At 40.2% G+C, this 20,140-nt stretch overlaps 1 protein-coding gene across 1 annotated transcript in view; it reads left to right on the forward strand.

Moving 5' to 3' along the window:
• The window catches only part of Cdca2 (cell division cycle associated 2), a 36,078-nt gene extending 16,533 nt beyond the window's left edge, over positions 1-19,545 (forward strand). The window contains exons 9-15 of the mRNA XM_052734243.1: positions 881-953; positions 1,492-1,724; positions 2,996-3,050; positions 4,870-4,955; positions 6,200-6,337; positions 15,152-15,323; positions 17,913-19,545. Coding sequence (XP_052590203.1) covers positions 881-953; positions 1,492-1,724; positions 2,996-3,050; positions 4,870-4,955; positions 6,200-6,337; positions 15,152-15,323; positions 17,913-19,054 — 1,899 coding nt within the window. The 3' untranslated portion in view covers positions 19,055-19,545. The remainder of the gene's footprint in view (positions 1-880; positions 954-1,491; positions 1,725-2,995; positions 3,051-4,869; positions 4,956-6,199; positions 6,338-15,151; positions 15,324-17,912) is intronic.
• Positions 19,546-20,140: the final 595 nt, after the last annotated feature.

Genomic DNA, 20,140 nt, shown 5'->3' on the forward strand with positions numbered 1-20,140 from the left:
AAGGTGTAGCACAGTCTGGCGGTGTTCTCTGGAGAACTCTGCTCGGTCTACCTCCAGTGTCCAGGATCCAGGAACCAAGAGAGCTGGGCATCCGGATCTCAGGTCTTCAGGGTCCCCTTGTAGGCGTGACAGTTACCGAAGCCTCAATGGGGGTTGGAACTTCCAGATCAAAGCTGGAATGGCTACCCACTACAGCAGGGGGCTGGAGAGATGACTCAACAGTTAAGAGCACTTCCTCCTCTTACAGACATCCAGGTCCAGTTCTCGACACCCATGTGGCAGTTCACAATGGGGATCAAATGGCCTCTTCTGGCCTCCACAGACACCTGACATGTGGGGCACAATTTTTATCAGTATACAGAAATCCTTTAAACAAGAATAGAAACATATATACAAAATATATGTGTAACAAAACTTTAAATTTGTAACACTATTCTATATGATAATAAATATCCATAACCCACCAAATAACCAAAGACCACCTCTTGGGAATGTGGGCGTAGTTTTCACAGCTAAGATTGGGAGTTGGCATGAAGGTTTATGAATTTGGGCCTCCTTCTTAGTTTTCTCAGTGCTTAAGTCACTTAGGACAGTATTCTAGAGAAACTAGATTACTTTTAATAATACCATTTACAGCAAAGTGGATGTTGTTTTGAATTTGCATGCAAAACACTCATACACTTAAAAATAAATACTAAAAAATATTAAAAAATAAGAGAACCTAGTTTTTGCTTGGGTCTTGTCAGCATGGTGTTTTAAGCCAAAACAGTTAAGAAAATAAAGGTACTCTCCAAAACCATTTTCAACGGTCCCATTCTTTTTAATGACTTTGTATGTTATGGAAGGAGTAAAACCTTTGATTGGTGTTTATTTTCATTAGGAATACAACCTCTGTGACGATGGGGCTCATCTAATCCCAGATCCTTCAAACCATTGCAAAGAACAAAGAGCAGGTCTGTTATCCACAATTATTTTTAGACCTAAGGGTATCATTTTCTTTTTAGAACTAGAGGCAGTATATTAGATTTCTGACAATCTGCTCATGCTTTACTGCTTCTGAAATTACTTGGGATTGGAGAGCAGTGGGGAGGGAAAGGTGTCTTTGTAGAACCTCATTTATCTTGGGCTGAGGGTGTGGCTCAGTAGATCATCGGCCTGACATGATTGAAGTCCTAGGTTCAATCCCTAGTATCATACATACACAAAAAGAAGTTATTGCTTTTGCCTATCAATTTTTACTTAATGGTACAACTAAAGTACTTCAGATACTCCAATTTTATTAACACTTTAAATAATTATAACTTATTTTAAATTTTTTAAATCGGTACCATTTAGTTGAAAGTATGGTTTTCTTCCATTTGCATTTTCTCTACAAATTATCTTATTATACAAACAGCAGTTGAATATACCATATTCAAACATTCTAGTATATGCGTTTTAGCTAAGAAAAGCAGCTTTTTTTTTTAATGTATTCTCATTTATTGTCTGTAGGTAGGGAAAACTGTAAATCACCGGGCTTTCTAAATCTGAGGAAGAGGAAGAGAGTTACCTTTGGAGAGGACTTAAGTCCTGAAGTGTTTGATGAATCTTTACCAGCCAATACTCCGTTGTGTAAAGGAGGCACACCTGTCCGTCAGAGGAACATAAATGCTGCCAGTCCCCTGCAGTCACCGGTTCATGAGCAGTTAGTTCAGCCAAATTTTGATGACAAGGAGGAAAATCTTGTAAGTGGGGAAAAGCATAGAAAAAAGCTTGTTTCTATTTCTATCAGGCCTCATATTTTTTATATGAAAATTATGATTTGAAATTATGAGGTAGACCAAATGACATGTCACGTTTCAGTCTCTCTTGTTTTTTATTTTCTTTTCTTCCTTTTTTTTTTTTTTTTTTTTTTTTTTTTTTTTTTTTTTTTTTTTTTTTTTTTTTTTTTTTTTGTTATTTTGTTGTTTTTTTTTTCAAAACAGGGTTTCTCTGTAGTCCTGGCTGTCTTAGAACTGGCTCTGTAGACCAGGCTGGCATTAGACTCACAGACATCTGCCTGCCTCTGCCTCTCAAGTGCTAGGATTATAATGTATTTTAAAACATAGTGGTAAACACATTTTAGTAAACTTTCAGTCAGATTAATTCAGAAAAAAAGTAAAGACAAATGACCAGTGTCAGGAAAGAGAGAGGTGACATTCCTGTACCCTAACAAATTTCCAAGGACAGAGGGGATTAGCAACAACTTCATCCTGTTCTGTAACAGCTTCCATAACCAGATACAATCTTTGAAACACATTAGACATCAACCTTCAGTCAAGAAATACATTGTTTCAGTAGCCCCATTGTGATTAAAACTTTCCCAGAGTAATAATTTTAAGGAAGTCTGTCGCATATTTAAGCAAACGACAATATTAATTATATGCACACTTTTCCAAATAAGACAGAAAAGCTATGTGATCATCTCAGTCCATTTGGAAAAGGCATTTTGTGAAATTCAGCATTTCTGATTAAATATCAAAAAAGTGTGGGCAAACTGGTAAGAAGGGGGAATTCAAATTATTCTAAATCTATGAGTGAACATAGTTCATTCTTACTGGCAATTATGTGACAAAGGTTTGAAATCTTCTTTATTTTGCCATCTTACCATGAATTTCATTGAAAAATATTGTAATACTAGATGGTATTTCTCAATGATGTTCTTCAATTTGCTTTGTAGAAGTTAGACAGTGGGATTTTAAATAAATGGAAAAGTAGTTTGTGAGTGATTAATATAACCCCTTATTTGGGGTGATTGCAGTTGGTAAATATGTTTGCATTATCAAGATAACCAGTCAGTGTTTTCAGGTTGTCTTTGTTTTGCTTAGACCTTTTCATTTTCTATTGATTTTTCTTTTCATTTTGTGCTTATAATTCCTACTACCAAAATAAGGCCTTATTTTTTCCTTTGGGATACATCATTTACATATTCACTGAACTTAGGGTGTCTAATTTGTACTTTTTTTCCTTTGCTTAGGAAAACATAGAACCACCTCAGGTATCATTTGCATCCCTCTCTGAGACTCTCCCAGGTATTTATGTGTCTTTATCTTTTGTTTCAGGAGTTTGTGTGGGTGTGAGTTTGGTATGTTTGTGTGTGCGCGGGTGCTCCTGGGCTGCAGCGGGGTGGGTGAGAAGAGGACATTCTCTATCCTGAACTCTCACTCCCTGCATTAACTCCTTTGAGACAGGATCTCTTACTGAAGTTGAAGCTAGGCTAGTGGCCAACAAGCCCCAGTAATCCTCCTGTCTCCACTCCCCCATAGCATTGAGATTATAGGCATGCACACAGCCTTGCTTAGCTTCCACTTTGCTTTTTGAGACAGGGCTTGTCATTAGTCATTAGTCTGGAGCTTGCTCATTAGGCTAACATGGTTGTCTGGCAAACTCTAGGAATCTACTTATCTCTGCCTCCTATTGCTGGGGTTATAACATTTCATACCATAACCGCCTTATGTATTTTTTTACTTTAGATTTACTTATTTTATATGTGTGTATATATATACCTGTATTTATGTGTATATATCATATGCCTACTGTACCTGCAGAGGTCAGAAGAGGATGGCAGGTTCCTCTGGACAGACAGTCGTGAGTCTCCCAATGTGGATGCTGGGAACTGAACTTGGGTCTTCTGGAAAAACAGCAAATATTCTTAATTGCTGAGCCATCTCTCCACCCCCAGTACCTGGCTTTCTTATGGGGATAAAACTCAGGTCCTCGTGCTCCATGAGCACTTTCCCAACTGAGCTACCTCCCTCGCCCCTTAATTCTTATTTTCAGTACATAAAACTTAATCTCCTTATTCTTTTTTTTTTTTTAAAGATTTACTTATTTATTTATTTATTATGTATACAGTGTTCTGACCGTATGCCAGAAGAGGGCGCCAGATCTCATTACAGATGGTAGTGAGCCACCATGTGGTTGCTGGGAATTGAACTCAGGACCCCTGGAAGAACAGCTAGTGCTCTTAACCGCTGAGCCATCTCTCCAGCCCAATCTCCTTATTCTTAAAGCTGTATATGTGGTATAACAATATGTTCTTGATTTTAAGAAAACCAAATACTGTGTATGAGAAATTACCACTTCTTTCTGTTGCAAGTCTCATACTTCATAATCACCCACATTTAACTTGAATGCATTTATGTCTTTTACGATCATGATAAGACAAAGATTTTTTTCCTGATTTTTTTTTTTTTTTTTTTTTTTTTTTTTTGACATATCAAGTTGGCTGGCAAAACCGTGGTATGAGTACTTGGGTTATGAACCTTTATTCATGTTTTCTCCCTTCCTGAATTATTTGATGACTTCCCATTGATACAGCTTGGGTATGTGAGCATAGAGTCCAAAGCTGTAAATTACTGACTTGTAGGTTAAATGGCTATAGTCTGTTATGTTCTAAGCTCTGGACATATTACACTCCTTCACTGATGCCATTAAAAAACATGAGACATGTCTAAGGTTGGCAGTTAAGTGTTCCCTTAATGTGTATGTTCTCATTGTACAGTCAGTAATGGAAAGTCTTCTAAGGATTGTTCTGGATCCCGTTCATTGCTCTTGTTAATTATTTGTGTCTAGATATGATATTAAAAGCAACAGTGCCGGGCGGTGGTGGCGCATGCCTTTAATCCCAGCACTCGGGAGGCAGAGGCAGGCGGGATCTCTGTGAGTTCGAGGCCAGCCTGGGCTACCAAGTGAGTTCTAGGAAAGGCACAAAGCTACACAGAGAAACACTGTCTTGAAAAACCAAAAAAAAAAGCAACAGTGACTCAAAAAACACTATGCAGTTCTTTAACCCTCTGACTCATGTTAGTTTTGTGCTGAGAGCCTAATTTTGCTTGTTTCTTGATATAGGCACAGACACTTGCAGTTCTTTAAAGAACCGTGAGGAAAGAAGCTACAGTGTTGGTAGGCCAACACGGACTTCTCACAGAAGAAAGGTAAACGCTTATATTGAATCTTCATGATAATGAAGAAAATCTTGATTTGATCAGTGCTGTTAGGAATTAATACTTGTGCCGGCAGCTCTCAGGAGGCAGCAGTGGTAGACAGATCTCTGTGAGTTCGAGGCCAGCCTGGTTTCCAAACTGAGCTCCAGGATAGCCAGGGCTACACAGAGAAACTCTGTCTCGAAAAAACAAACAATAAAAGAATTAATACTTTGTCTCACTCAGTGTGTAACCCAGAGTGATGTCTTGCTGGCCTGATTTTAATTCTATTAGAAGAAAATCCATTAGAACAAGAGCGTCCCTTCAGAATTGTGTTACTACGGAAGGCAGTCTACTTGTTAGCTTAGTTTAGATCTGTATGACAATGGATTTTATTGAAAATGTGCAGAAGATCCACATATAATTAAGAGCCAGAAAGTAACATGAATACATGCCTTCTTAAATTATGCATTAGTTTGTTTTCTATGATGACATTCAACTGACAGCAATAAGCATCGCTTCCATTGGCTACTTGTCTTTTGTTTTGGTCATAAGTTACATGTACTTGGATTTTCTCTATAGCCTTATAAATATAAGCATACCTATACTATTGTTGGACGTTCACCTGATTGGATGAAGATCCTATATTGTAGCCTAATTTACAGTTCATGACTTGTTATAAGCTAATAACAGTTAAATACTAATTTGATATTTCTTTGTAAGTATTTGAAGAATAAGCCACTAGTTCTTTCTTAAATCGTTTTTTTCTTCCTAATATAATCCATGCTTGATAAGTTAGAGAATGGTAGTTAGTAATTCCCTCTTTTAATTTGGTTAATGTACTTGTAATGGAACTTGTACATTAAGAAGCAATGGGATGTAAGATGGTAAAAGTAGATAGGAGGTGTGGCTCAGTGATAGATGTGAACCCAGGCGGGATTTTAATCCTGAGCACTGAAGGTGATAGATGGGAACCCAGGCGGGGTTTTAATCCTGAGCACTGAAGGTGATAGATGGGAACCCAGGCTGGATTTTAATCCTGAGCACTGAAGGTGGGATGAGAGCACTGAAGGTGGGATGGGAGCACTGAAGGTGGGATGGGAGCACTGAAGGTGGGAGGGGAGCACTGAAGGTGGGAGGGGAGCACTGAAGGTGGGAGGGGAGCAGCAGGCTGGAAGAAAAGCTAGAGTGAAACCTGCCATGCAGTGGAAGGTGACTCCATGCTGTATGTGTCCTTCCTATGATTTCCTTCATAGCAGTTGATGAGTTCTGCAGAACAGGATGTTTGCAACTCATGTACTACAGAAGCTGAGCCCTGCAAAGAGAAGAACATGAACAAGAAAAAATCTCAAGAACGAAAATGTACGAGCAAAGCACTTCCTGGAAAGAAACCGGTAAGGATGCTTTTCACAATTTCGTTTATATGGTGTGGTACATTTCTTCATTGTGTGGTAACAGAAGCATAGAAACAGTGGTGTGTGGATTTCTTCATGGTCTGATAAAGGAAGCACGGAAGTAGCTCTGCTAGTTACCTGAGAGCAGTTCTATATCAGCTTCGTTTGTCTGTGCATCCAGCCCAGTAAGCAATAGACACATGAAATTGCTTCTCTTAAGTATTCTACATTTTTTCCCCATGTTTCACTATGTAGCCCAGGTTGGCCTTGGACTCACCATCTTCCTCCTTCAACCTCCCCATGCTGAGAATAAGTTTCATGCCCAGCTCTTAAAATTCTTCATGGATATGCATATCTTCTTTGTTAATGCTTATGATCCTTAGAAGAAAGTTGCATGGGTATCTTCACTAGTTACTTTCTTGTTTAGTCTCTTTGAGAGCCGTGGTCCAGAACACAGGATGACTCCAGCTTCAGGTCTGCTCTTTCAGGATTGGGTTCTGGACTTGGTTAACTGAGAAATAGTCAGTGCTAACCGTTTGTTTTCACTCTACTTACTTTTAACAGATCTCCTGGGTCGGCTCAGGCCACTCTTGAGCCAATTTGTTAACCACACTCATCAAACTTTGCCTGTTATTTGTGAGAGTGACAAAGTGTCACAAATAAATGGCTGCAGGACCAATCTTCTGTGACGGGGTTCACATGCCTCCTTCACCCTCTGCTGCTTCAGAGTGTGAAGCTGCACTGTGCCAGCATCATGTTAGCAGCCCTGACACTTAGGGTTCCCTCAACCCCTGCGTCTTTGAACTCTCCTCGTAACTAGTCGTGGGTGCTTCACTTTACCTGTGCATGCCTGGTTATCTCCTAGAGATGAATGAGCCAACCGCTGATTACTTCTAGCCAGAGTCACTTCTGTGTCTAAAGAAAAGATTGAAGAAGCCACCTTGAAAGCGCCTTGCTGTCTGCGTACTTAGCTGACCCAGTATCTTTACACCGTTCCCCTACCCTTCGCATTCTGTTGATCCTGACTGTCCTTCTCTGAGGCCATCTAGCCATAGTAATTCCCTCTGCTGCCTGCTGCTTGTTAGTACTTCACACTGTCCCCTGTCTAGAAATACTCGCTTAGCTTCCTCTCTGACCTCAGTCTGTGTCCATCCACTTTACTTAGTCCCTTAATTACGTATCCATTCTGCCAATAATGATATCCTGGCTCTCTGGCTACTCCTAAGCTTTCAGATATCCATAATTTTATGTTTCCTAATTTGTCCTGAATTCCTGGAACTGTTGCATCCATTCTGTGTCCTTTTCATCTGCCTTGTCTGCTTGCCAAAGTTTCAGCTCCAGGTTACTTACTCCTGCCATGTAATACCACTGCTGAGACACAGCTGTGGGGTTGTTCCATCTAGAGTCATGGCTTCAGATGTTACCTGAAATCCATTCTCATATTTCACTTTACCTGAATCAGTTTTCCAATAAATATGGTCATTTAGTTACTGAGATCAGTGCAAACTGTATAGTGTTATTCTCAATAGACATCTCAGCAGCATTTGACCTAATAGAACACTTACTTGCAATACCTATTAAAAGTTGATTTTTCACCAGGCGGTGGTGGCACACGCCTTTAATCTCAGCACCAGAAGGCAGAGGCAGGCAGATCTCTGTGAGTTTGAGGCTAGCCTGGTCTACAGTGCAAGTTCCAGGACAGCCAGGGCTACACAGAGAAACCCTGTCACATAAACAAACAAACAAACAAAAAAATTGATTTTTTTTCTTCCACATATTATCATATACATTCCCTAGAATTCTACTTTCTACAAGGGCAGTAAATCATCTGCTTTGTGGGGACTTCATATGCAGCAGTTTCTTAATGACCAAGTTTTAAAATCAAGTCTTCTTGATTCGTAAGTCTATGTCCAGCTGCCTATTGGACACACCTTCTAAAGCCACCTATTCCAAGCCCTTAAAAGTCAACATTTCCAAAATTAGTGTCACCTCTCAGGAAACCCACACAAAATATCCCATGATCTTCCTCTTATTCCATGAAACAAGCAACTACTTCTTGTTGATTGGCATAGATAAATCTGAGTCATCAAATTCAGAAGAAACAGAGTTTTCCTGCTTTATTTTCCTTTTTAGGCTTAGGGGAAAATGCTGAAAAATTACCTTGCTTTAAAAGTGTGTTTGTGGGCCAGGTGGTGATGGTGCACACCTTTAATCCCAGCACTCAGGAGGCAGAGCCAGGCAGATCTCTGTGAGTTTGAGGCCACCGGTTTGGTCTACAGAGCGAGATCCAGGACAGGCACCAAAACTACACAAAGAAACCCTGTCTCAAAAAACCAAGGGGAGGGAAAAAAAAAAATGTGTTTTGCGTTCAGTCAATGGTATGCATACCACTTGTTGCAAAGAAATAGATTTTTTTTATTTTAATCTATAGCTTTAAGAAACACAGTTACAAATAATGCGTATATATTTTCTCCTAGCAAATCAGTGGCCAGACAATTTAGCAAGACTAAAGATTAGATTGCTCTAATCCCTTCCAGGACCCTGCTGGATTGATGTCATCAATGTAATGTAAGCAGTAGAGGTAGAATAGCAATGAGAAAGGGTGTTAAGCAACAGATGACAGCCTTCAATGAATTTCTAGAAGACAAGGCAGATGGGAACATGTTGACGGATAGAAGAGGTGGAAAGATTTACAGTTCAGAATGTGCTAGGGAAGAAACTAGAGGGATCTGGGAACCAGCCTGCTTGTGGGAATCCCAAGAGACTCTGGCCTAGAATTGGCAGGTACAATGGATGGGAAGCGTGAGAAGTAGTACTGAAAAAAAAGATTAATTGAAATCTTATATATGGAACAGTCTGCACCAGTTGGCATGCTATCCCTCTTTCCCGCCCTGATGTTCAGAACAGATGTTATCTTCTAGGTTAAAGCCCTATTCTGGCATCTGTAAATTCCCACAGTCTTAACAGCCAACTCTTGCCCTAACACCAAACCTAACAACTGAAACACTCTTGTGCTGCACTGCCTTGCCCTGACCCACTCCACCTGACCCTCCAGGACGTTCCCGTGGAAATTTTCCATACAGTAGGGATACTGAGCTAGAGCACATAGGAAACTCCTGTCAATCTAGTCTGTTCTTAATTAAGAATCAGATCAGTGAATGGAACCAATATTGTTAAAGAAACGAGTTAAAATACTAGTAAGTTACAAACAAAACAAAAACCTGACTTCAGGGAAGTCAACTATGGACTAGAAATACACACATGTATTTCGTTAGATTTAAGAAATTAAGAAAGGAATTCTATAAAAGAGGAACAGAAAAATAATTGGAAATTTAGGAGGTTGCAGGTGATCTTTCTGAGTCTTCATCTGACTTCTCATGGCTCTGTCAGCTGGGTACCGGCCCTGCAAGTGATTCATGCCCTTGAACCCGTAAGAAGTAGAAATGACCACGATGCTCATTGTTTGTCACCTATACCAGGGCAGAGGTGGATCTCCTGACCAAGTGCTGACATTCCTCTAGATTTAGAACAGCCTCTCCAGCATTGCATGGGATGATTTCAACTCAGGGAAATGCTGTGCCATGGTCCTGATGCACCTGGTTGCTCCCAGCAGGCAGGTTCCCAAATGCAGGGAAAGATACTGTTTCCTCATGGTCAAGAGGAAGAGCAGTGTCTTAGTCAATGTTGTATTGCTGTGAAAAGACATGACCAACGCAAGTCTTACAAAAGAAAGCACTTGATTGGGGCTTTTTACACTTTCAGAGGTTTAGTCCATTATGATGGCAGGGAGATTGGCTGCAGACAGGCAGACATGGTGCTACAGAGTAGCTGAGAACTCTACATCTGGATCAGCAGGCAGCAGGGAGAGCAAGACATTGGATCTGGCTTGAACTTTTGAAATCTCAAAGCCCACCCCCAGTGACATTCCTCCTTCAACAAGACCACATGGCCTAATCCTTTCCAATAGTGCCACTTCCTATGAGCCTATGGGGGCCATTATCAGGCAAACCACCACAGCCAGTGACATCAGCAGAGACAATTTCTCATTTTATGGGCTCTTAGGCCTCCTAAGGACTTGGGTCTATGCTACTGCATCTGGCCGTTTCCTGAGTACTGCAGGCCACTGAAGCAGCAGAAGTAGGTTGTATTTAGAATTGATTGGGATCTGAGTTGAGCCCCAATAAGGGTATGTGTGTTGGCCAGCTGGAGGAGTTCAAATTGAGGAGATAATTAGGGAAATTTGCTGAGTTGTGGGCATTTAAATGTGAAAGTACTTTAACAAACATGCTATTGTAAGAAATAAGGAAGGACCCCAAGGACTTTTCTTGAGGGCTCTTGAAAAAACTGATAAAAGAGTGTAGCCAGCATGGGAATGCACTTGGGATACTAGACATCTTATCACATCTTATCGACAGATCTCTCTTGCCTTTTTGTAGCTGTATCCACTCATATTCGTAGCCCCTGGCAACCCCACTCTTTCTATAATTTTATCTTTTGAGATTGTATAAATATGAGACATACATTGTGCTCTTGGAAACTGGCTTTTAACTAGGCATAATTCTCAGTGTTTTTCTAGGTTGTATGCATCAACACTTCCCTGTTATTTCATTTTATTTATAATTATTTTAAAAAGAACAGTTTGCAATCGATACAGGGCAGGATTCTTTCCGGTAAAATGAATATGATTCATGATATGCTTTAAAATCTAAGAGGAGGGATTATAAATGAAACCTAATTTCTATGATTATAATTGCTAAAGTTACTTGGTAGGTACATGGGACTCAGTATAAGATTCTCTCTATTCTGGGTATTTAAAGTTAAAAGTGTAGCAGTGTATTTTGAGTGGAAGCTCAAAACTAAAAATGAGCAGCAGAGCCGTGTCAGCAGCGGAGCAGAGCTTTATCATTGTCTCTTTGCTGTACGCTTTTATTGACTGACATGTGCCAACACTGTCTTTAATCTTCAGTTTTCTTTTGAGACAAAATTTCATCATGTTGCCTCGGCTGGCATTGGACTCCTGGGCTCCAGCAGTCCTCCTGCCTCCGCTTTTTTGCGGAAGTACATTCACGGACAACACACCCGGCCCTTTTGCTTTTGTTTGTTTAAATGTGTATAGGTTCATGTATATATGAGTACCACCTGTGTGTCTGGTGCCTTTGAAGGCCAGAAGAGGGCATGCTGTAACCTCAAACTGGAGTTACAGTAGGTTGTGAACTGCTTCATGAATGCTAGCAATCAAATCCAGGTCTTCTGCAAGAACAACTGAGCCATCTCTCCAGCCCCCTCCCCATTTTTAGATAATTTTAAAACCATTTTTTTTAAAAGTATGCCTTCATTATGTGACTGAGACAATGTTTACTTTTGCCTTCTGCCTTGTGTAACAAATACCTGTTTGGAAGGGAGTGGAGCAGAAGTAGGAGCAAGTCCCTTCCGTTGTCTCCATGCACTCTAGGCCCTGAACCAGCCCTAGCATTTCCAGATCAGATGGCTCCACCTAGGGTTCCTTATGTCTTCAGTCACTGTGCTATAAGGAAGGCTTCTTGTTGTTGTTGTTGTTTAATATTCAAGTAAATTCCAGGTTTGAACCAGTTTTGAGTCTTTGCTGGTCAGATCTCCTCATGGCAAAGATCAGTGCTTAGATGCCCTGTTACAACAGACCTCTTATCATTTTGCTGGTATTTTGGCTCATAACCTTAAAACAGACCGTTAGTCCTTATTCACATGTCTTAGGGTTTCTATTACTGTGATGAAACACCATGACTAAAGAGCAAATTAGGGAGCAAAGAGTTTATTTTGCTTACACGTCTATATCACTGTTCATCATCTAAGGAAGTTAGGACAGAAACCTGGAGGCAGGTGCTGATGCAGAGGCCATGGAGGAGTGCTGCTTACTGGCTTGCTCATCGTGGTTCAGCCTGTTTTCTTATAAAACCCAGGACCAGCATTGACCTTCCCCCATCAGTCACTAATTAAGAAAATGCCCTACAGGCTTCTCTCTGTAGAGGCATTGTTTTAACTGAGGTTCCCTCCCCTCAGATGTCTAGCTTGTGTCAAGTTGGTATAAAACTATCCAGCACATTCACATTTAGTAGATTTTATGTAAGCTCAACACAATTCATTTTATTTGACTTTCATCTTTTTAAAGTATATAGGGTCATAGGTATGCTAATTAGCTTGATGGAGCCATTCCAGAGCATATACATTATCAAAACACTATTAACCATAGATAACTTTTATTTAACCATTTAAAGTTTTCTTATGGTATTTTTTCTCTCTCAAAGTAACAGGGAGGAATTTGGAAGATTCCTAATAGCTAACTGCTGGCCATTCTAATATGAGTATTGGTCAAACCCTATATTAACCAATTCACATTTGAGCTCCTTTCATTATTTATTCTTAGAGAATTTCATACAGTATATTTTATCATATTCTTTTTCTGCCCCCCCCCACAACTCCTTCCAGAACCTTCTCTTTCCCTACCCATGCAATTACATGTTTTTTCTCTCTTAAAAAAAAAAAAAAAAAAAAGGAAGAAAAGAAAAAAGCCACTAAAAAACATGAAGTCTGATTTGTGTTGTTCATCTGCTTCTGAACATGAGCATTCTTGTGGTTGACATACCCAATACCCACTGTCCTTGAAGAAAACTGACTTTTCCTTCCGCACCATCTGTCATTTACAGATAGCTCCCTGGCTTGGGGTGGGATTTGCCCACTTCCCCTCCTTTATGCTGGGATTTTTGCTGGCTTGAGTTTGTGCAGGTTTTGGGCATCCTGTGTTGATAACTCAACTATAGCCTATGCGAGATATCCTACTGTGACTCCCATTCTGCAGAAGAGGACTGTGGGGTATTCAGTTGACATCACTTGGCAGTTAAATGATAGAATTTGAACCCAGAGGCCAAATGTTTCTCTTCTGCAGCACATCTGTGAACCCCACCTTAAAATATTTCTTTTCTCTTGGCTTCTCCATCCACTGACCAAGCCAGTGTTTCCTCATCTAGTCCATGAAATGTCAACAGATGTTTCATAAAAAAGAAAGTTTAATGGAAAAATATTTAACCCAGCACTTTCCTTATGTGCATAGAGATTATTTATGCTGAGAACTTCTCACCAAATTATATGTTAAATGTATATTGCATATCGCCAAGGGGAATATTCATCTTGTAGCATTCTAAAATTATTTTTTCATGGAATGTTGTGTTTGGTTTTGTTTTTACAAGTTATCTATAGATATCTTGGGGAACACACAGTTCTGTGCCATTTCTGTGTTCTTGAATCTCATCCATTCCTTTACACCATTAGTTTCACCTAAATCTTGTAAGCTGTGTGTTGAGTGTAAGCTCACAGGTGTTTGTCTGCCTTAGCCTGCAGGAAACACTGCTTTTTCTGGAGTCACTGTGTTATATAAGGGCTATGTTAGCTGCTGTTTCTGCATGGATATCAGGGCTGCATATGCCAGCTTTGACTTACGGACTGTGTTGAGTACCTGCAAATACTATCCCCTTTACTGCACCACCAGGACTGTTGCCCTAAGAATAAAGTGGAACACTGTGCTTTCTGTGCACTTTGTCTTGAAAGCCTGTCAGCAGGGTCCTCTCCTCTGTGTGCTCAAGTCTGACGTGGTGTCTACGTGTGGTGACTGCTCTTAAACCTGGAGTCCTTAAAGACCACATCCTGTTTACTTTAGTTCTCATAGCCCGCATGTTATTATCAACTGGCTTTACCTCCACATAAATGTTTGGATAGATTCACTTTCTGGAAGTATTGTCAAAAACATGTTTTATGTTGAAAGTCTGAGAGTATCTTTCATTTCTTTTGTCAATAAAAGTCTTTCTTGTATTTCAGTATAAAGTTACAATTTCCTTAAAGTTTTTTTCCATATGGAACATTTTTTAAACAAAACTATTTCTAGGTGCTGGTAGGGCACTCAGAATTAAATATAACCCTGCATTCCTTAAGTTATGAAAGCATTTTTTTAAAGTTTGTGGATATTCACCTTTTTATAAGTCAGCTGTCTTATTGTGGCTTCTCTTTTACAGTACCATAGCTCAAACCTAGAGCCTTTCGCATGCTAGGCAAGTACTCTTCCTCTGAGCTATGCCTCCAGCCTGTGTGACCTCTTATTTTAATACGATTAATTCATTCATTGTTTGCATAAGTTTATCTAGATTTATAATACCTTTCAATGTTATCTAAGCACCTATTATTATCTCTTCAACCAGGTTTGTGAACAGAAAGCAGCCTCCTATAGCACTTCAGTAGATCGATAATACATGCTAGATTAACCTTTTATTGTATTTTATTATGTATGTGTTTTGCCTGTGTGTACCTGGTACCATTGGGTGCCCTAGGACTGGAGGTACAGACAGTTGTGAATCACCTTGTTGGGTGCTGGGAATTGAACTCAGGGACTCAGAAGAGCAGCCAGGGCTCTTGATTAATTAATCTTGGGTTATCATGCCTACTTACAAATAATCTCATTAATTAGCTCTGTCCAACTCTATACCATCTAATCTGCCATTTTACTTTGGCAAATAGTGGAAATCAAGAAAGTCTGTACATCATCAATTGAATTTGGATTCATATTTTATCTGACTTTATGTAAGTTACCTTTCTCTTGCTGTCATTTGAACTCAATTTTTTAAACAGAATAACTGATTTTAAAGTTTTTCTGTAAAAACAAAAAACTCGCACAACTTTAAAAAAATGTACTTTATAAACGCTAATTAGAAATATCTTAGATGTGAAAGGGCAAGAATTGAGCATGGGCCTACATTATTCTCAGTTACAGTATCTGAATACATATCTTTTCAGGTTTTAAAAAGTTACAGAAAAAAGAAAAGAAAGGGGAAGAAGAGTGTTGAGAAATGCTTATATGGGGAAAGAGACATCGCATCTAAGAAGCCTCTCCTGAGCCCTATCCCTGAGCTGCCTGAGGTCTCTGAAACAACGCCTTTGGCTCACTGCATGCAGAGGACATGTTCAGGTGCTTCTCTCTTGGCACATTACTACTGTGCTCTTTCTCTTCCCTTTTCCCATTCACTTTTATAAGACTGCATCTGTTATCAGTAAAGGAAGTTGTAGTCTGTAATCTGTGAGGGGCCTAGGCTCTACCAGAATTTGATGAAATTCTTGTCATTTTTATCAGAAAAATTCAAACACAAAATTTGCATGTAATTTTGCATGTATTTCTGTTCATCTACTTTTTGCTGCATTTTGTTATGATTAATTATGTTTGGTTATGGTTACAGGAAGTGGGTAAGATGATCGCTTATTAATATGTACATCTTAGGAGTTAATAACAATGCTGGATGGAATAATAATACCAGACGCTAGTGGCACACGCCTTTAATCCCGGCACTTGGGAAACAGAGGCAAGTAGTTCTATGTGAGTTCGAGGCCAGCCTGGTTTGCAGAGAGTTCCAGGACAGCCAGGGCTACACAGAGAAACCCTGTTTCAAAAAACTGAAGAAACAAAAAAGAATTAATAACAAAATAGGAAAATAGAAAAACTTGCCTCATAACATTTTCTTACAATTATAATCTAGAAATGTTTATAAATTGAGCTTGATTACCTTGAAGGTTACTTTTACAAGCAAAGACCAAGTTGATTTATATCCTAAGATTTATTCATTTTATGTGTAGGAGTGTTTTGCCAGCATGTACATATGAGCACCATATGCATTCCTGGTGCCTACTGTGGGCAGAAGAAGGTATTAGATCCCCAGAACTGGAGTTACAGATGGTTGTGAGTTGCCATGGGGTGTTGGAAACCAAACCCACGTCCTTTGCAAGAGTAACCAATGTTCTTAAGCACTGAGCCATCTTTCCAGCCCCTGTAATGTCTACGTTTAAACCAAGTTTTCATGTTTAAACGGTTATGATAAAAAGAGTCTCCATTTAGCATGTTGTTTTTGTACGTAGCCATTTTAAAGTAGCTACCTTTGTCCAATGTCATAATCTTAGCCTGCATTCTTAAAGAATTCAAAATGAATGATGCGTGTGTCACTGTAGACTCTGGCTTCTGCAGGCATCTCAACTTGAGGACAAAGCAGGAGTTTAACAAGTACTCAGCTTTTTAACATGTACTTCTAGCTTTTGCTTCTGCCCTCTCATGAAGAGTACAGTGGAATGGGCGGTCTGCCATTCTACCCTCTTTTAATCTGGCCTTGATTTTGCTTATCTACCGAAATGTTACTGCCTTCATTGCAGGAAAATACCTTGATGATCTTAAGTCTTTCTAACCTAGAGTTGCTGTTGTCGCCTGAAAAGAGGGTTTAAGACAGCTTCGTTTCTTTCCATCTCTCTCTATGAAACTCTTCAGCACCTCTTTTTTTTCCAGTATGCTATAAAAATATATCAATCCTAATTTTAAAGTTATAAAAGAGCCTAGCTAATACAGTCGTTGTATGAATAACTTGTATGAATCTCTAACTTTACATACTGTTTTACCTACTCTAATCAGGAATGTATTTTTTTCAGATTGAAACATTGATTTTTATTTTAACTTTAGGTTCAGCTATATTTTATATGCATCTTCCAGCTTTTATTTAAACATGTTTTATATTCACTTGAATGACCAACTAAAAACATTATCTTAGATAATAGTAGAGATAGAATCTAATAAGTGCATTGATTTAGAATCATAAGAACTGAATTTCTGTAGGAGAGTTGTTCTCAACCTGTGGGCCACAACCTCCTTGGGGGCCAAACGACCCTTTCACAGGGGTCACTGACCCCTAAGACCATCCGGGAGCACAGATATTTACATTACAATTCATAACAGTAGCAAAATTACAGTTATAAAGTAGCAGCGAAAATAATTTCATGGTTGGGGGTCACCACAGCATGCGGAACTATATCAAAGAGTCACAGTATTAGGAAGGTTGAGAGCCATTGTTCTAGGTCCCTTCTCAATCTCAAACCTTACTAGTGGCTTCTCACCTAGGAAGTACTACAAACATATACAGAGCTGCATGGGATGTTCTTCCCAGTCAGAAAGGAGGGGACTGGGCTGGACTTGGAGACTGGGGCCATTGGCTCTGCCTACTTTTTTATTTTATGTCTATTTATATATATTTTTAATATATTTGATGGGAATTCTTAGAAGCCATGACAGCTGTATACTTCAGCTGCTGTGTCTTCATGTACCCCAGAATTCTGATGTTTATCGCCTTGTTTCAAGAAGGCATTGATAGAAGAATTTGTAGTGTGATGTTGTCTGAGTTTTCAGGTAAGTGGGAACTGTTTTCATACACAATTGGACCTTGTAGTATGGGAAGCGCATTACAGAAGCAGAAACTAAGACAGCAGTCTCGGGTTCATAGTCTGAAGTTGTGTGCTTTATTAATTCATGCATTGCACACTTGGTTTCTTAACCTGTAGACTAGGGCAGTAAGAGGGACGGAGAATGACAGATGGGAACCAGAACAGTGTCATGACGGTAGGTTGGAGAAGTTCTGAAAGATTAAAAGACAGTGCTCCGTCGAGCACATTGATGTGAGTCAGACTGCTTATTCAATAGGTACCGCACTGGTCCTTTGTAATTGAATTTAAGTGTGTTTGCATGCCGTAGATGAGTCCAGCATCAGTGGTGAACTGGAAGAAGTGATCTCTCGTGAACTTCCTGGGAAAGGAAGGAGACCCTCGCCTCGGGAGGAAGACTTGCCTGAGCTGGAGCCAGCTTGTGAGCAGTCTCTGGAGTCTGAATTGTGCTGCTGCTTGTTGCCCGTCACTGCTGCTTCTGAGGGGGCACCAAAGGCCACCGCCAGGGCCACAGGCAGACACGCTAACTCCAGAGCAGGCAGGAAGTGTCCAAGTGCAAAGGAGCCAAAAACCAAGACCAAAACTGAAAGCAGTCCTGTGGCCCACGGGCACGGTGTGTCAGACCATCCGAAGGCTCTGTGTAACCGGTGGTGCCAGGAATTCTCCCAGGCTGATCAAAATGCAGACAATCCTTGTGAGATCCTTACGGTTTCAGAGACTAGGAATGTAAAGTGTGAGGAAGACAGCAAATGCCTAGCTCCAAAGAGGAGTCTGCAGTGCGACCCTTCCCCATCTGACTACTCAGAAAGGAAGCATGACTGTTCAGAAGGTGTCCTGGTTGATCATCTAAAAAGATCCACAAGCCACAGTGAGAATGTGGGAAGAAAACGTGCAGGAAACAGCAGCCTCACAAGTGACAGAGAAAGGAAACAGAAAAGACACTCTGTGCATTGTTGGGAACAGAACAGGAACTCTGCATCTTCCTGCAGTGGGGGAAGCCCTGCAGAAATTACTTTAGGGAATCCCCAGCTGTATGAAGATTTATCTGCCGCCTTAGAGCAAAGCTTTCAGAGAACAAGCCGTAAACCCAGAGTGAGACGCAGCACAAGGCTCCAGGGAGACGTGGAAAATACAGGGCTTGTGTGGATGTTGCCTCCCACTCCTCCCAAGTCCCAGAAAACCAAAAGGAGAACTACAATTTGTGCCTTTGACAGCAGAGGATTTGAAAGTATGTCTTCCAGAGAAGAGACTATATCCTCAGAACAAAACCCAGGTGCCCCACTATCCATCCCAGGCAGTGAGAGCCAGGGTGTTGGTTCTTCCAAGCTACCTGGGAAGAGGAGGAAGAGCTTCTGTGTGTCTACACTCACAAATGCTGAGAGTACCACTGAGCCACCACGCCTTAAGAGAAGATCCTCTTTCAACAAGGGAGAAAGCTCTCTGCTGCTGTGAGGGGCTGGGCGCAGGAGAAGAACCGAGGCAGTGACTGACAACTCCACCCGCTATTGGCTCTTAGGAGGAGGGATCCCTGCTTCCTCCCTGCTGCTTCCATCCCTATTCAAGGCTAGTGCATTGCACGTTTCTAATAAAAAGCATTTGAGTTGTGACAACTGTAAGTAGAAATGACTGAATTTCTTCATCATCCAAAAGAAAAACGTGATTATGTATCTTCTCCCTCCAAATGCTAAGTGGGTTTATTAGTCTTTTGCTAAATGTTCATTTTTAGACCTAGTAATGTGTTTCTGTGTTTTTATTCCTTCCAAGTACACACTTACCACTGAAGGCTTAGACTGTTCTGGAAAACATCCTTTAGAATGACATTCTTTTCTTTGGGTTAAATTGAAAACCAGCCTTGAAGTCTTGGTTGTCTGTCTCAAAGTGAGGCCCTACATTGAAAATTTTCTTCAATGATTGGAACTCTATCGATCCATTGTTAAAAATGAATATGTGCCGGGCGGTGGTGGCGCACGCCTTTAATCCCAGCACTCGGGAGGCAGAGCCAGGCGGATCTCTGTGAGTTCGAGGCCAGCCTGGTCTCCAAAGCGAGTTCCAGGAAAGGCGCAAAGCTACACAGAGAAACCCTGTCTCGAAAAAAAAAAAAAAAAAAAAAAAAAAAAAAAAAAAAAACAAAAAAAAAAAAAAAAATGAATATGTAATTAGAAATACCTATGCAACCATTCTTCCAGATTGTTCAAATCAGTCACAGGTAATTCAGAACTTAATTGTTTCTTATTAAATTTGTTTTTGAAAAGTCAAAACTTAAATGTGTTCTAGAAAATTTGTTTACCAACGGTGAAGCATGGTATAGGTCACGGATTTCTTTTAACATATTTTCCAGCAGTTGAAACTGTTTCCTGATCTCTATACTGTCCTTGCCTGTTCCCTCTGAGCTTAGCTGTTGCAGCTCCCTAGTCTTGGTGACAAAAATTTAAAAATCTAAACTGCCGTGTACCTGGAATCTGTGAATGTACATAAATCATCTTATCATTGAACAATGGTCCCAGAAATCCTTTAAATCACTAGCTCTCCTTCAGCCTG

Source organism: Peromyscus californicus, unplaced genomic scaffold, assembly GCF_007827085.1.
Source record: "Peromyscus californicus insignis strain IS unplaced genomic scaffold, ASM782708v3 Scaffold_12__1_contigs__length_115047231, whole genome shotgun sequence".
NCBI classification, from domain to species: Eukaryota; Metazoa; Chordata; class Mammalia; order Rodentia; family Cricetidae; genus Peromyscus; species Peromyscus californicus.